The sequence below is a fragment of the Charadrius vociferus genome, unplaced genomic scaffold (genome assembly GCF_000708025.1).
Source record: "Charadrius vociferus isolate BGI_N301 unplaced genomic scaffold, ASM70802v2 scaffold550, whole genome shotgun sequence".
Classification (NCBI taxonomy): domain Eukaryota; kingdom Metazoa; phylum Chordata; class Aves; order Charadriiformes; family Charadriidae; genus Charadrius; species Charadrius vociferus.
Window position 1 is genome coordinate 126,065 of NW_009646425.1, and position 17,462 is coordinate 143,526.

The following is a 17,462-nucleotide window of genomic DNA, read 5'->3' on the forward strand; positions in this document are numbered from 1 at the left end:
CATGTGCGATCCTCGCAGCGCAACTCCATATATTTTCCACCCGCACCCCTCCCCGGGAAAAAGAAGGTTCCGCCTGCTGGGATAGCCGGGTGTCTCCTCGCCTCTTCCGGGCGCCTGTTTCCGGCCGGTCAAGTGTGATAGGAACACACAGGGTAGGTCTTGTGACCGCCGGCTGTTTGGGCGTAACTAACCGGGAAGGAAAGTAGGGGGGGCTCCACAATAAATGAGGGGGGTGAGGAGAGGAAAGCTGATAAAACAACGCTTTTACTATTTATCTAGAAAAATGGCTTCGGGAACCGCACTTCAAGCGGCTCCATTGCTTCGTGAGGAGTGAACGAAGGCGCGTCCGTCACCCCCTGCTCAGGCGGCAGCTGTGGTAGCGCCCAGGCCGGCAGCCGGCTGGTTGGGCGCGCAGTTCGAAGGCGCGGAGCGCGCGCCGGCTGGGTGAGGCGCCTCTCGCGCCCCCTCAGTCACCTCAGGACCGAGCACCTCTCCCCTCGGCTCCGGCCTTCCGAGTGTCGGCTCCGTGGGGCACCTCCGCTTTCTGGGGCTCTGGGGGCGGGCGGGGTTGGTTAGTCAGTGAAGGCCGCTCTCCTTGGGCGGGCGTTGTGCCGCCGGGTCGGCCTCTGGCACCCGTGCGCCTCAGCCTGTGAGATTTGAAGGCAACGAAACACGGAACGCCGCCTACTCGTTTCTCACAAACTCTGGAAAACTTTTCCTGTGGCAGCATAAAAGTAAGTGCTTAGGGGTGCATACGGGCAGGTGCGTAGGAATGTGAAATATTTAGCGTTAATGCACAAATATGTATGTGTGTGCATGCTTAGGGTGAGGAGAAATGATTGATTGTCATTAAATTTATGCTTTAATTAAAAATATGTATGGGTATTTCTGGAGATAACGCTCTTTGAAGTTAAAACTAGTCTTTCGGTCTTCTGTAGTCTAGTGAAATCACTTGAGTTAAAATAGCTGTAAGCAGTATATCTGTTCCATTACTGTTTTCAAAGCAGCCAGCTGTTAAAAGAGGAATTAGCTAACAACCTAGGGTAAAGGTCTGGCTATTGTAATGTTTTTCTTTTTTCCAAGCATACTCTTTGTTACAACCAAAACTTTCTTCTGTGTGTCTGGTTAAAAAAAAAAAAAATCAAACAAAACCAAACTAATAGGATGCATTAAAAGTTGGAGAACTACTATTTCTTGTCCTCACTGATCTTGTTTGTTGTCATACATTGCACAAGATAGCTTTAAAATTTCAGAGGAAGTCACAACTAGGCACAATCTCAGCAATTCTTTAATTGCATATACTTTCTTTATTAACTAAGGTTTTAATGCAAAATATGTTTTGAATGTTGTTTTTTTGTATGTGTTATTCAGATGCTGTTTCTTATGAAATAAACCAGCAAAATCCTATTTCTCCCTCATCTTTTTTGATTGAACCATGGTAGCGTGGATTTTGCAAAATGCAGTAGGGGTTGTTTGAAAATGTACTTAAAACTTTTTTTTTTTCCTTTGGTTGAAAGTATTAACACTGTTTTGTATTATTTGTAGAACACAGTTGTTTCTTTGTGTCTCTGTGCTGCTGTTTAGTTGAAAGGCAGGTTTTGCTATGGTATTAGGAACAGCTGTGCTTCGTTTAATCAGGTGCATTGTTAGGTGCATTGGCCAAAGCTGAATTCGGTTTCTGTACCTGATTAGGATTGCTTTCTATCTGCTGAACAGCTGCTTGTTCTATTACAGCAAATGTAAAACAGCTGAGTACGCTCCTGGATGAAATCATGATTAGTTAAAAAGATTCTTAAAGAAAGCCTTTGACTACATTAGAATCCTGATTTAAATTCTGTATTTGGAGGCTACGCAGTGCTCTATGTCTTAAAATTGATTTAGTAATTACATTTGGACTCAATGAATTAAGTCTTTGAGGAACTAATGCAATAAAACTACAAGTTTTATTTCAAAATTATCTGGCTTTTTTGCTCTTGTAATGTCTACTTGCAGACCAGTGTCTTTCTAAGTGAACTTTCTAGGGCTTAAGTAGGAGTTACATTGATGTTAGAGTACTGTATTATTAAGAGCAGAGTTTTACTGCATGCCTAATTCTGTTTTCGAGTTGGTGACAGAATTCCTGTCAAATTTGGTTGCTGAGGATCAAGGTTTATATGTTAGTTTCATCTTCCATAGCAAGCAGGAGTGTTCGACACTCTAGAATTCTTTGCAGATGTATAAATTATTATACTTGTCAAAGCTACCTGGGCTATTTAAAAATTGTATGTACCAATTCTTCAGCTTTCAAAAGTAATAAAATATAATAGAATTGTCTCATTTTAAGTAGAAGGGTAGGAGAAACAATTGTCTAACACTGTATTTGCATTTCTTAAATTTATTCCTTAAATAAATGTAATTTATTTTGAAAATGGATTTTTTTTTTCCTAAGAAATGTACTTATTTTGTTCTAACTAGTAACCTTGATTCTGAGAAATGGACAACAGCATTTGTCAAGTTTATGAAGACGAAATCCAGTCACTGGAAGAAGAAATTAAACTATTGACTGAAAAGTATGAAGAGAGCCAACAAGAATCCACCTTTTTTTCTGATGAGGAGATATTAATGTCAATGTATGCCTTTTATCATGTGTTGGATTAATAGTTTTTCTTTGTCAAAATTGTTTAGGATGAGCTTTTGTCTCTATGTGAGGACATTGCTTATGTTATTTTTGCATCGCTGATCTTGTTTTGGATGTGGCTATATATGGTAAAAGACAACAATAATAGTTCATCTCTTTCTGCTGCCTTCTGTTGGTAGTAGGTGTTTTTTTTAGGATTTTGATTTGTTTGTTTGTTTTCAAAAAGCTGAGAGCATGATATCAGGTATGTTACTGTCCATGCCCTGCAAAGTTGTTGACTGCAAAGGCCATGTTTCCCATTATGTGCTGTGAAACAGCTCAGTGCATGTTTATTTGAAAAAAAAAAAAAAAAAGACTGGGGACTTGTACAGGTGTAACTAGTTATGTGCTCAAGAAGTGCCATGTTAGGGCTTTTTATTTCTATTATTTAACCGATATTCTATAGTAAATGTACACTCCATAGATAAAATAAGTCATTGAAGTCATTGAGATGAGTAAAGGCATTATAGCTCATTTTTGTTATACATTACTCGAAGTGGATACTTAAATCTCAAGAGTTATAATAAAGGCTCTGTCTACCTGGCAGTGAGCATAAAGTGCTTATGTAAGTTAGAATAGTTTACTGTCTCTAGTAATATGGTCCAACTGAAATCTGACTCACTGAAAACTGATCTTGGTCTGAAAATCATCAGATCACATTACAAATGCCTTTTATTTAATGTTATTGCTGTACTGATGTGACAAAACCTGTTCTTATGTGTGGGTCTTTTCGCCTTTTGATTGTCTTTTCCTTTTTCAATTCCAGAAAATCATTACAAAGAGAATTTGAGGGAGAGTCTAAGGGACATGAATCTCCATCAGACCTGAAAGCTCAACTTGAAAGTCTAGAAAAAGATCTCTCATTTTTAATGAAATTTACTGGTATTCAGTTTACAAGTCATTCCAAGAAAACAGTGGAAAAAAGTAAGCATTTTTGTGCCCTTACTGGTGCTATAGTGAATATACTGTTACAGTTCATTACATTTGCAAATGCATGTTGTAATTCTACTTTAAATGTTAGCACCAAGACAATTATTTTGAGTTACAATAGAAGTTTCTTTATTGACAAAATACTTTCTGAGTGAATGTAGTATTTTGCATAGTGGGAAGTGAAAGACTACCGTAAAGTTAGTTGTGGGTTTTGGTTTTTTTTTAACATGTTCACCTTGACTTCGTTATTTATGTGATGGAAGGTATCAGTTGGTACTTTAAATATGACTAATGGAAGAAATACAATAATTGTTGAATAGAATTATAATCGGGTATTTTGTTTCATTTTGATTTATAACAGCTAGAAGCAGAACAGTGCAGAAGCACAGATTATCAGGGAATTGCCACTCCCTGTCTTTTCAATTGGAATTCCAGCTTCTTGAAATGCAGGTAAGGATCAATATATGTTTTTTTAAAAAACAAATAACCAAGGAAACAAACAAAGCTTCAGTTGGACAAATGTCGATACTCCCTTTTCCAGTTGAAACCCTCAACTGGTATTTTGTCATTTTGATTGCCCCAGCCTCCTTAAGCTGAGGCTTAGTGGGTTATTTTCACTCTATAACAGCTGGACCTGACTCCTGAATTCCATGCACATCCAGGCAAAGTAGTTCTGCAGAGCAAGTTCAACATTCAGTCACAACATTTTTATCGAGTTCTTCTATAATCAGATATCTTGTTCTGGAGACTGGAAATTTCTGAACCTTACCTCTCTTGAGGGAACTGAGGAAAAGCGGAAACACTACAAACTTGAACAGTTGTGGTTTTTTTACTTTGGTTATATTTCTATTTGCTTGGCTAGTGTGACTAGCCATTACATCACAGGACTGCACAGAAGTTACACTAGTGATTACAGATTTTATGCAAGGAAGCTCTTTCATAATCTATTCTTAGCACGGAATTAAAAAATGCTAAGCATTGGAAAACAGTTGCTACCATGATTTGTAATAATGTCAAAAATGTCAGGAAATCTCCTTCTGAAGAAAACTTGATTTTCAGCTCAGCTTTAGAAGGTATTTTTTAAATTGAACATGATTGAACCTGATAGCAGTAAAAACTGCATTACTGTAGAATCATGGAATCTTTATGGCTGGAAAAGACCTTTAAGTCCAACCATTATCTAATTCTACCTGGCCCAATTCTAAACCATGTCCCTGAGCACCATATCTAGATGACTTTTAAATACATCCAAGGATGGTGATTCAACCACTTCCCGCGGCAACCTGTTCCAGTCTTTGATAACCCTTTCAGTGTAGAAGTTCTTCCTAATGTCTGTGCTAAACCTTCCCTGGCACAACTTGACACCATTTCCTCTTGGCCTATCAGTTGTGACTTGTGAGAAGAGACCAGATGTAAAGATGTCCTTCCTAATCTTAAGACATGTATGAATTTAGGAAATTAGTATTTAGATAGTCACATGTGGATTGCTTCACTTGAAACTGCATGAGTTCAGCTGAATGAGGTTATTCTGCAACCTCCAAAGTCCACGCATGACTTGAAACTTGTTCTAGTGATACCATTTTACCACTTGCTTGGATAAAACTGCATTTAGCGTTGAGCATGGAAATAGCCTGCATCAATCATGCGACTTGGTTAGATTAATGTTTATTTCTTAGTGGAGCTCAGATGAGTGACTGGATGTTTATTTAGAGCTGCCGTGGTGACGCTTAAATCTATTACACCACTAGGTGGCAGCGCGTGTCTATTAATGCCTAAAACCTGTACTACTTCAGCGCTGATGAAATACACTAAAGTGATATATAGACTACCAAGTGTATATATTTAAAAAGAATATTAAATATTTGTAACATATTTATTAGAATATGCAATAGAATAATATATTATATTGTAATGTGCTATAATAACGTACTATAAACATATAAATATATATTGTAAATAGAAAGATAAAAATAGAAAACCCCAAGAATTAATTTTTAAAATAAAAGTACATGGCACCTTCAACTTACAATTTAATATGCAATTATATGATTAAAAAATTATTCTCTTCCATTTCCTTGTAATGTAAAAGCATATCTCATGACTACACTGTTAGCGATTCCATTCAGACATTTTGCCTGGTTCTGGTTGATTGTTTCTATGGTGTAAAAGTAGTGGCATGTTATCTTGGTTTTGCCACAGACTTTGTATAGCGTGCAGGTCATCCTACAGGGAAGTCAGTAGGTCCTCTGTGGATGCAGGAGTCCGCCTCTATAGCTCTCAGGAAAGTTGTGCCTTCAGGCCAGACTAAGACCTGAGAACTTAGCTTTAACCTTTTTATGACTCTGGCTTCTTGCGTATTAAAATGGAGAAGCCTGATCTCTAAGATATGGCTTTAACAGTTGTAGTCAAAATAACCTGTACTGAGGTCAGTGTGGGTAAGATAGTGTAAAGTTGCAACTAGTTTCACCCATCTCAAGGAATAAAAGATGGCAGCTGTTTTTGGGAAATGCTTAGGAGGTAACAAATACGCAGTAGAAGATAAAGAATAATTTTACACATTGATAACTAGCTATTTAAACTAGTAGTTAAGTTACAGTACTGTTAAGTCAGTTCATAGTACCTTAAATCAAACACGTTAACGCACAGTAAAAAATTGTTCTTGTAACTACCCCTAATTTGAATGACATTGAATGTTTTGTTTAAAAGCTGTATTCCATGATACAGTTGTACAAAGAAGTATAGGCAGATCTGCATTTACTCTGACTAGCTTTGAATGGTCGAGAGGATGTCTGGTTTACTGCAATATTTGTCACTCACTGCCCGGCGTATTCTGCATCTTAGCTGGTTCTTTAATTTTGGCATGGCATCAGACTAGAGTATAGCTTATATTCCCAAGATGACTAGTGTTTTGTCAGCTTTGAGTGCAAGCAAAGAAGCTCCCCTCTGTTTACCACTTTGCCTAGATGGATGCTTACAAAGGTCAAAATGTGCACGAAACCTTTTATTTGACACTAAAATGGCATTTTAGCATATATTAGTAAACCACTTACTGGAAAACCAGTTTCTTTAAAAGGTAGCATGTTAGCTTGTGACTACTAGCAGCTTCTCTACAATTCCATGTACATGTTGAACCTTTTGCTCTAAATTTAAGATGATTTCTCCTGATGTCACTTGTTCAATCCACTAAACTTTGTAGTGTCTTGGTTTGCTTTTTCCATCTTTACTGATGGCAGTGTTAGCAGTACTTCTGTCCAACCAGTGCTAGGGATTGCTGTGATATGTTTGCATTTGATTTCAGCATGTCTGTTTACTTTCCTCTGTGTTGCCATTCTGATTTGCTTGTAGTGACTGAGTATAAAAAAATAAAGTACAAAGTCTCCAGTATGAAGCGAAGCATTTGCTATGGTCTTCAAGCCATGATTTTAAGCTTTTTCATTCAATGTTATCTAACCTATTACTCTGGTGTGTTCAAGAATGAGTACAAAAAGTAATTATTTTCTTTTGTGGCTTAATTTCTACTATATGAACTTTCCTTTCTTTTTTTTTAACAGGTGGTTAGATATTTTTTTGGAAACATTTGATTTTTATTATCATGCACATATCCCTTAGTAACAGTTATTATTGTAAAAAGGGACAAGAATTTCAGGCAAAACTATAGGCTATAAAATAAAATGAAATCTAACAGGATTTTTTTTTTTAACTTAGGGTAGCATTATTATGATTTTCAGATCAAACCTTATATTTGAGTTTTCTGGTATAAGTGGTAGCTAGGGGTTGTGTTGGAAAATGAGAAGAATTTTAAAGAAGTGGAAGTGACAAATTTGGAAACATTTGATTTTTATTATCATGCACATATCCCTTAGTAACAGTTATTATTGTAAAAAGGGACAAGAATTTCAGGCAAAACTATAGGCTATAAAATAAAATGAAATCTAACAGGATTTTTTTTTTTAACTTAGGGTAGCATTATTATGATTTTCAGATCAAACCTTATATTTGAGTTTTCTGGTATAAGTGGTAGCTAGGGGTTGTGTTGGAAAATGAGAAGAATTTTAAAGAAGTGGAAGTGACATGAAAGGAAGTAAATGAACCTCTTATATGTATAAAGGAAGACTTATAAATATGTTCTCTGTGCTGACTAGTTCAGGTATTATTCCAAAAGCCTTGCTGTATGGATACTACTGATACTGTTGAAATGGAAGAAAATATCCACACCTATAATCTGTAGTTTAAAAAAATGGTGTTTTAAGGATTATAGTACTTAGCAGCATTTGCATAATTTTTGTCTACTTTGTATGCAAATAGATACATTTTTTTCTTCTTGCTAGAGAAATTTCTAAAACATTGCGTTGTTACTTCTCCAATCTAGAACAAAGAGAGTGTGTCTGCTGCTATTACTGATCTCAGCATTATAATGAAATCTGGAGAAGATTCAGATATGAGAAAGCTTGTTTCAAGGTAAGGTGAAGGTTTTTTGAGGAAAGTTGTAGTATGGGATATCTAATACTAAATGCAATGCTGAGTTTTCATGTAAATTGCTGGCAGTCAATTTCTTTGTTTGGTAACATACTGCTAGCCCAACCTAAACAATTCTGATCCCTTGTCTGTATCATTTTGGAGAGATAGTGAAATGCATGTAGTTTTTAAGACCTGAAAGGACCATTACAAATTCATGTTAAACAGAAACAGGTTGTGGATTATAATGTGTTTTAGCTGTTTGAAATTGGTTGGTTCAGAGAAAGATATAGCAAGGTCATCTCAGCTATTGCATTTTAGTTTATATAATGAACATGTTAACTGTTACTCAGATGTGTATGTGAGTTACAGATGTGCAACGTAAGCAAGTAATGGCTAAAGTGTACATACAGAGCCCCTCTCCAGTACTTGCCTGTTTCTAATTGTCTGCTCACCATTCCATTAATCTTCTTTGTGTCGGGATTTCTTTTCACAGTAAAACATAGTTTAAAAACTTGGAATAGTGTATTTGTGCAATGGCTTAGGAAAATGTACATACTTAAGCATATGTCTGAATGATACTTTTTGATAATTTTCTAGAGGATGTCAACTTGTGGTACACAGGATGAATAATGATCAAATTATTTGTCTGCGATATTCCACTGTGAAATCTGCTAGCAAACTATTCTGAGAACAAATCTGCTATTTATTAATTATTATTGGGTAGATGACCTAATCTTAATCCTGTTCTTTAAGTGATTTCTTTTATTTTATATTGTTTTTTAGACTCCGGGAGGGAGAGTGAAAGCAAATGGATGAGTACAAACAAAGGTCTATTGAGTTACCTCAGGCTTCATTAGTCTGTACTGAAAGCTGAATTTTTCATTTAGAGGCTTTGGAATTTCCATATAAATCTATTAAAGCTAGTGGTATACGAGAATAGTAGTCGACTGCTCTCAAGAAGCAGGATTTAGAAGAGGAAATTGCTCTGTTTTTTTCATGAGTATTTTCTGACAGCAGAAGTGTCTTGGAACTTAAAAGTCATACTGGAAAGGAATGCGTTGAAGTAGTGGCAGACTTTATTTCATCCTGGCTTGAGCGCTGCTGTCTTGTCCCTGTCTCTTCACTATGCTGGTCCTTTTCCACACTGCACCAGTATTCATAAGTAAACATTAGTTTTCATGAATGATTTAAGATGAATTAAGGCTTTGCTGTCAATGAAGCAAGTAGCTCTTTCTCCTTAGCCTCTATTTGCATCTACCATCTGTTGTCCTTATGTCAGTGTATATACTGTTGAAGCCATGTGGAAAATAGGTTCAACATAGCTATTTGGTTGAAAAAGTAATTTGGGGGGGAACCTAACCTTGCCCCTCTCCATCCCACAACCCCTTCAAATTTCGTTTTTTCTATTTGACTTGTCCTGCAACATCACAGTGTTTGTTGCTCATCTAAGGCAGTAAGTGTGTTGCCAGAGTGGGGGGCTGATGTTGGCAATGTCTGTTTTGACAGCAACCCACTGTTAGATTGACTTAATCTGATTATGTGATCTCCCTTTGTGGCTTGTTTTCTCAATCCTCTTATTAAGCTAGTTCTCGTTTCTTACTCTAAATCTTAATCCCCTCTTTTCATGTCCAATTTCAGGCTTCTCCCAACTAGCCCTTTATTCTTCAGTACCCCAGCTGCTCTTTGAATCTTTATTCCTACCTCTTCCCTCTCTTTGCCTCCATTATTGACCAGCTAAATCTGGTCTCCCTCTGTATTGTCCGTTCTTTTCAGCCTCCCTACCAGTTTGTTTCCTTCTTTTGCTTCCTTTGCCCAGTCTTGCCAAATCCATTGTCTAGCTCTGTTCTGGTTTATCTGCTGGCCTGGATTTTTTCCTCCTCAGTTTTCTAATTTTTTTGGCTTCATTCTTCGTAATGCATGACAGAAAAGGGTCTTTAAAGCATCAGAGTTAAAAACTTGGCATTCAGTTGTAATTCCCAAGCCCATCCTGCTTTGGAAGAAAACAATGGAATGCTAGAACACTTGAGCAACATCTTTTTAAAAGAAGCAAAATTCAGCAGTGTGTTTTCAACCAGGTACTGCTGCAATATATAATACCTATTTTTAAATATGTTGTGACAATAATGTATCTATGCAAATAGAATTGTGGGAAACATGCTTACCATATTGAATTTTAGTCAGGGCAAATTCGATGGAGCAAAGAATATTTATTACAGCACTGGGAGTTACACAGGGGATTTCTCTTCCCGTGGCTCGTTTTCCCCTTTACAAACGCTTGTTTTTATTTCGTATTCCTTATGCTTATTCATGTTTTTTCTTTGAAAATAACTCACATAATCAATGAGTTTTTGGAACGCAACCCACCCCCAATTACATAATCAATGAGTTCTTGGAATGCAACCCACCCCCAAACATGCCCCCTCTTTTCTAGTGGCACAGGCGATATGCTTCCTCAGGGGTCTTCCTGGTGGTCATCGGAGGGAGGCTCTAAGTCTTTATCACAATGTCCTTCTTGTGGCTTCTTTATTCTTTACACTTCTGTGGTTACCTTAGCTAACTACACCACCTTTTTTTTTGCAGTGGTTCGGTACTTCCAACTGTTGCTTTCGTCTGATACCTTATCTGATGCTATCCCTTTTTCAAATGCATTGCAAGCACACAGCTATCTTAACTGAAGCCATAGCAAGCACACATCCATTTTAGATGAAGCAAAATTCTTTTGCTAAATTACTTATTACAGAATCATCATATTTAGTCTTCTGTTTTGGGATTTTACTTGAGTCCCCTTTGCACCAGTTATCACTTATGTTATACTTTGTTAGTGTTGAGGACCACAATACCTATGAAAAATCTCGTTGTCAGTCTTTTTTTTTTCTTCTTCTTTTTTTGACTTGATATCATGTTAATTTCTGAGTTAACTATTGCATGGATTACTTAGTCAAATAGAAGTATTTAAACAGTTTGAAAACCGAATTTATAAGTCAGAGTGAAGCATTTAGGAACTGTCTGCATTATATTGAACACTGCACGGGTGAGGTATCTTGGAAATGAGGCGAAGTGTGAATTCTTCCCACATCTGTAAGTGTCATTGTTTGGTTTTATATGCTAATGCAAGAAGTCTTGCATACTGTAGTGGGTTAAAATAGATTTCCTCTCTTAAAATAACTAAAGGAATGTATTAAAGGAGCCTTAAATACTTTTACAACAGTTAAGTTTCTTATACATTTGTGTTTTGTTGATGATATTTTGTAAAAGTGAAGGGTGTTTGGTCGAAGGGTATGTGATTTTAACCTGATACAGAGTTGCTCTCTGCCTGAATATGCTTTTTGCTGTTTTTGGATGACTTCTCTGTTACATGGATGTTGGCTTTGGAGATGGATGTTTTCTGTTCCTAGTGGATTTTTTTTTTTTTTTTAACTGGTGACATTTTGTAATGCTAAATTCTTTCCAGAAAAAAAGAGGCTTAAATTTTTACATGCTCTCTCTTAGTACCTTGTTATTTTATACCAAGTTTTCTTGGTATTTTAGAATTTGTTGTAGTTGGCTTCAGCATTAGGAATTAGGCTAGCTTAGGCTAACTAGCTATTATTGTTTATAGGTAGTTTAAGTGCTGTGAGACAGTTAACTGAAATGGTGCTCTTGCGCTCTCTCTTTCTCCCTTGCCAATACACAAAGCCACATATATTATATATGTCCATTCTTGCCAACACAGATTTCCCCCCTTTCTAAACACTGAAAGCAGTATTCTATCTTCCACCTAGCTAACTCTGTATCAGTCCATGAGAGAAGTATATACTTAGATATAATTGGTAGACTAACTTTTTTATATTTGAAACTGGTTCTTTGAACTTGTTAGCCAAAACTATCTTTTTTTGCTTGGTGGTTTAGCCTTGAAAATTTTCGTCTGCTATATTGCCTAAAGCTGAATCTGAGAGGAAAAAAGAAATAAAAGCAAACTAAACACATAATGCTAAAAACAAGGTCACAAGGTTTGTGATAGTCTTTTAAATTGCATAAAAGTGGATACTCATCAAAATTGCCAAGTTTTTTAAAAAGAATTTTAAGTATGTAGTTTTGTTACAAAGTTTTGTGTTGCTGCCTTCCATGTATGTAGATTTAAAAAGTATGTTGCAGTGTGCATAGAATCATGCTCCCTATTCAGTGAGATGTGGGCAGTCATTACTAAGTCTCAATTTTTACTATGGTGTGTGTAGATTTTTATATGTACATATGAGTTGTGCTTAAAAAAAGCTGTCCAGCTTTTTTTCTGACATAGAGCTAGTCAGCTGTTGTAAATCAGTATGTGTCTACGTCTTTCCAGGGACTCAATTTTGCTTGTGCTGCCAGTGTTTTTTTCATCTTGGCCTGATTTTGTTGGCAGCTGTGACTACTGTGGTAACTTCCTTTAATGATTGTTTCTTTCCAGCCTGTTCTTTCCAGCCTAGGATAAAACTTGTTTGGCTTTTCTTTTACATTTTCAATATCTGAATGAACTTCATCTATTTTTTCCAGTTTATGTTTGTGTAACATGTTAAGAGTTGCCATTCCTGTATATTAAATAGAGCTGGATCAGAGGCACAGTTCTCCTTTGAATGGCTGAAGTGACTTGGTAATAACATTGTTGCAACCATTCTGTTAAGCGCTTCAAGTTTCAGTTCTCGGCTGTTCTGAAAATCCAGAAAGAATAGCTTATGTCAAACGGAAAGGATGTTAAAAGTCAAATTTACATGTAGAATTTAAATCCTCTGTAACTTTTGAAATATTCCCAAATGTAAGTCAGGTATCTTCCTTAGTTGGGTTTTGTTCACTTGTAAAATCCTATACCAGTAATTGAAATAAATCTTTGAACAGGCTGCCCAGAGAAGCTGTGGCCTTATCCCTGGAGGTGTTCAAGGCCGGGCTGGATGGCGCTTTGAGCAACCTGGTCTAGTGGGAGATGTCCCTGCCCATAGCAGGGGGGGTGGAACTAGGTGATCTTTAAGGTCCTTTTCGACTCTAACCATTCTATGGTTCTATGATTTTTAAAGCAACGCTTGCCAGGTATCTTTTTACAATGGATAATAGTCTGTTTCATTTGACTGTGGCTTCATATCAACAATGGCGTGAAGCTGTTCACCCTTATGATAAAAAGAATCATGTTCCTTTGGGTATTCTGACACTTGGCTTTTGTGGAATTTTGCATTCTTGCCACATTTCTTTAGTAAAAACTGCACACGCTTTACAAGTGTTTTTCCTCCCTCCCCCTTATAACACTGGATGGATGGTTGGTTGGTTATTTGGCAGTTCCTGTCATCTTATATTGTCTCCTTTCCTTTCTCTATCCTGATCCTTACATTACTAAAAATATGAAGAATAAATATTTTTTTTCTGTTGTGTTTTTCTTATTAAAAAAAACCCTCCAAGACCAAACTCTTCTCCCCCCCCAAACCAGCTCCTCACCTATTTTCTCTAATCTGTCTTTAAAACAATTAACGCTCCTAACAGAGAATGGACTATCTTTCCTCTTTTGATTAAAGCTGAGGAGCTGTATAGATGCATTAATGGTTGCTGTCGCTATGGTGCTAACAATAAAGAGGCTAAGGTCTGTTCAGTTCCTGATTTCTACAAACTCTCTACTTCTGTGATGATACGTGTCTTAAATGAATAGATCTCTTAATTCAAATAGTTCTAATCCTAATTGTTCTAAGAGAGATTTTTGCATGTTACTGATTTCCAGTACCTTGGCTTCCTTTCTTCTATTGTTGCTTGCCTTCCCAGACTGTCTCAGAGTGGATGTAATGGTGTACTTATATTAAAAAAAAAAAAAAAAGTTTTGCTTGCATACAGCATAGTTAACATACAAACTAACACGGTGTTGCTTGGAGGACAAAATAGTAAATGTATAATGAAAGAAAGTAACTTTAGTCCCAGTTACTGAAGTAGAAAAGCATATTGCTTATTTTTGCTAGCAAATTTCTTTTGTAAACCAAATTTCATGATGTAAGGGAGTGTACCAGCCCCAGTGTTTGATGCATTGCAACTTCTCTTGCATGAGAAATCATTACTACCTTGTAGACTGATGAAAAATAACAGTGATATTTCTCAGTCCAAGTTAATATGGTGTGTTACTCTTCAGTGTTAGTCTGATGTTTGGCTATCATATTCAATAGGAGTTACCATCTCTGCATATCACAAGCAGCTTCTATTTTCCAAACTGTGTGTATTTTTCCCCATCTGCAAGAATGGATAGTCAGTCAGCCATGTAGCTTTCCTTGATTCTGTACTTTATGCAGTGTTTGGAACTTCTTTGGAAATTACTCCAGCAATATTTTCATATATATTTTTCAAAATGTTTGTTGCTTCTTTGGAAGTCAGAGCTTCTGTTTGATTCTTTAGGTACTGTGAATATTTAATTTTGAAATTATAGTGAAGCCTAAATGATTTAGCTTTTGTGTGTGTGAAACAAGTACATGTAGGAAAAAAACTTCCTTATGTTCTAAGTGCAAAATCTGTTTGTATTTTCCCTGTGTTGCTTGTATTTTTAACTGGACTTAAGCACCAAAGTCCTGGAATTGTAATCTCATTAAGTTTAGCTGGCACTGTGTATTGCTGCCTCTGTTAACTATTGTCAGTGGAAATGGAAAAATATTACTATACTAAGCATGGAATGGTTGTACATAAGCATTTTTACTTGATGCTGTTTGACTACTCTGAAACTGGCAAAGCAAAAGTATAGCAACTTTTATTTGTCTCTTACGCTTTGTCTCTTGTATTGAAAATTCTGCAGAATTTTCACAGAGTAAAATGACTACTACTGACCTTTCTGTTTTCAGAGGCACTATGGATGAAAAATAGTGTTTGCAATAACATTGCAATTTAAGGATTTCCTCGCCAGAATAGCACTGATATGTTAAGTCTCATGATGTAGGCTGTAAGCTCTACCAAATCCATACTGGCCAAAGCGCAAGTCCTGCAAAGGTGTCCCTGCACTGCTCTTTGCAGGACATCAGGTTCCAAGACAATTTATTAGTGCAAGTGTAGCATTGTTTGAATGAACGCATAACGTACCCGTGTGTAGCTGAACTGCTAAATCACGAGGGAGCCCTAAATGCAGAAATACTGAGGGGCTTTCTGCAAGAATCAGCTCGGCTCTATCCAGGCTTGTTGATTTCTGTTTACAATGGGCTTGGCACTAAGATAGCTGCACTACGCTTCTCAGTTACAGATTTATCGGTCTCTCTCTCCCTGATCCTGCCCCACTCTCTAATTAATGAGACTATCACTGTCTTCCTTAATAGCAGATAAATCAAGTTTTAACTGTATATCAAAAGGTTATTTTAGATGCAATGTATGATCTAACGAATAGGCCTTCTTGCTTACTGAAATTTCAAGGTTAATCTTGAAAAGCTGTATGTCGTGTGGGCAGAGGCAGATAACGTGTCGTGTAAAGATTTAGTTGAATAGGACAAAGATCTTGAGAATATTCAAAGCTCAGTGATGCAATTTGGTAAATCATACCAGTTTTGTAGGTTAAAGTTTTATTATGCAACATCTTGGAATTTATTTAGAAAACAAGAGTATTAGATGAACAAGCATAAAGTCAAATTAAGACTTTACAGGTGACTTTTGTCAAGTTGTCACATTTTATATTTTAGACTAACTTCATTGCTGCTTGCCTTCCTGAGGAGTTGGAAACACTGGTTTATAAATGAATTCCTCAATTTTTTTCAATGTCTATGCTACAGCTTTTTTTCCTGTTGTGGCTTTTTTTAGTGTTTGTCATTTCTGGCCTCAAATTCAAACAATACTAATCACAAATTCCTTAAGGAAAAAGTGTGAATTCTAGGCTATAGAATCAGTATGTCTGACTAGTACTGTTTAGGTTAAACAATATATTTTTCTTTTGTAGCACTGAAGAACATGGAAATCTTTTAACATTTTTCAGAAGCCTTTCATCTTATGCCGAGTGGTGTGAACATCGTAGATGCACTTTCCTGCATTTCAAGGTAGTGTCTATCAAGCTTTTATATATCAGTATTCTATTTAGTTCTTTAAGTAGCTCATTAAGACAGAGCGACGGAGGTGAAATTAGAACTCTTTAGTGGAGTATGGGAATCTTAATTTTGTATGTTATGGAGAAGAGAATGTCCTTGCTTGGTATTTGTCTTGATTTTTACCATGTTGTTGATGTGTTCCTCATACGTGGGGGAAAATAAGACTGACTATGCCTTTCTGTGGGGGAGTAAGACAGTTTTTCATTGGTATTACATTTCATTTTGAAACAAAAAAAAGGTGAAAGAAGAAATTAAAAGAAAATAACATTTGTAGTCTTTGGCATTTAAATGTTAGTTCTGAAGGACTGGATCTGTCTTTTGAAAATTTGGCAGCATGGGTTTGAGTGACAGTACTTTCAGTTCTGAAGTGTTTTACTTGAATGGGAAATGAACTGTTCCCCACTCTTGACTGGAACATAGTATTTGAACTTAGTTTTAAATTACCGTTATTTGGCTTGTTTGCTTTGTCTTTAATGGTTTTAAGATAAACAACTAATCCTTGGAGTAAAAATACTGCAGTTGTACAGACACAGAACATCTGATACGATGCTTAATGTTAGAGGACGATGTTTAGGAGCTTAAATGTGTGTGGGTTTTTTAGTTCTGTTTAATTTAGCTCAAGCATTTACTGTCATTAAACTCAGCACCATCTTTACTTTTCAGCTGTAGTATGAACTGCTTTGTTTCTTATCTTTTTTTTTAATCTTTTAGGCCTGAGTTCTGTGCTAGATTAATCAATTTCTATTATCAAATCAACCAGCTTAATTAAAAAAAATTAGTAATTTCTGATGTTAAAAAAATATAAAAAATCCTGTCCTCAGCTGAGTATTAAACTGATGTTGTCTAATCCCGCTGGTTTTTGTATAAGGACTTTTCTTTAATCCCTCCATAGAGAAGGTAGAGCACCAAGGGCTTTATGGCTTTGTGGTATAGTTTTTTGATCGTTTTTTTCCAGCTTCACTTGATGCTTTCTTATCATTAGATCAGCCTCGTGCCAGCAGTCACTGTGGTTTCTGTGACAGTGATTCAGTGAACTGTTGTAAATATTTCTCATTTTAAAATTCAGTACAAAAATGAAAAAATAGAATGGAGATAGGCCTGGAGATTATTTTTTAATTGTCGTGTGTGTATTATGCAGTTTTAAAAAGTATTTGTTCAGACATTGAGTGTAAACAATGAAGGGATATATTCATTGCTAAAAGATATGTGAAGATGAATCTTCTGAAGACATATTACAAGCTTGTCAATATTGCAGATATTCTTTTTTGGGAGAGTATTTGTCAAGTACGATTGGCTCAGTCCTTATGAGGAGTTTTTTAGGCCTCCTTATTTCTCCTAGCATTGGTAACGATTTCATTTAGAAATAGAAGTCTTTCTGAGGTAAG

General features: G+C 36.3%; 1 protein-coding gene across 1 annotated transcript in view; it reads left to right on the plus strand.

Annotated features, from left to right (window-relative positions):
• The first annotated feature begins 2,472 nt into the window (after positions 1 to 2,472).
• CENPP (centromere protein P) overlaps positions 2,473 to 17,462 on the plus strand; it is a 141,244-nt gene continuing 126,254 nt past the window's right edge. Inside the window, exons 1-5 of the mRNA XM_009881266.1 lie at positions 2,473 to 2,609; positions 3,423 to 3,580; positions 3,948 to 4,036; positions 7,956 to 8,044; positions 15,933 to 16,029. Of these exons, the coding sequence (XP_009879568.1) occupies positions 2,473 to 2,609; positions 3,423 to 3,580; positions 3,948 to 4,036; positions 7,956 to 8,044; positions 15,933 to 16,029 (570 nt within the window). The remainder of the gene's footprint in view (positions 2,610 to 3,422; positions 3,581 to 3,947; positions 4,037 to 7,955; positions 8,045 to 15,932; positions 16,030 to 17,462) is intronic.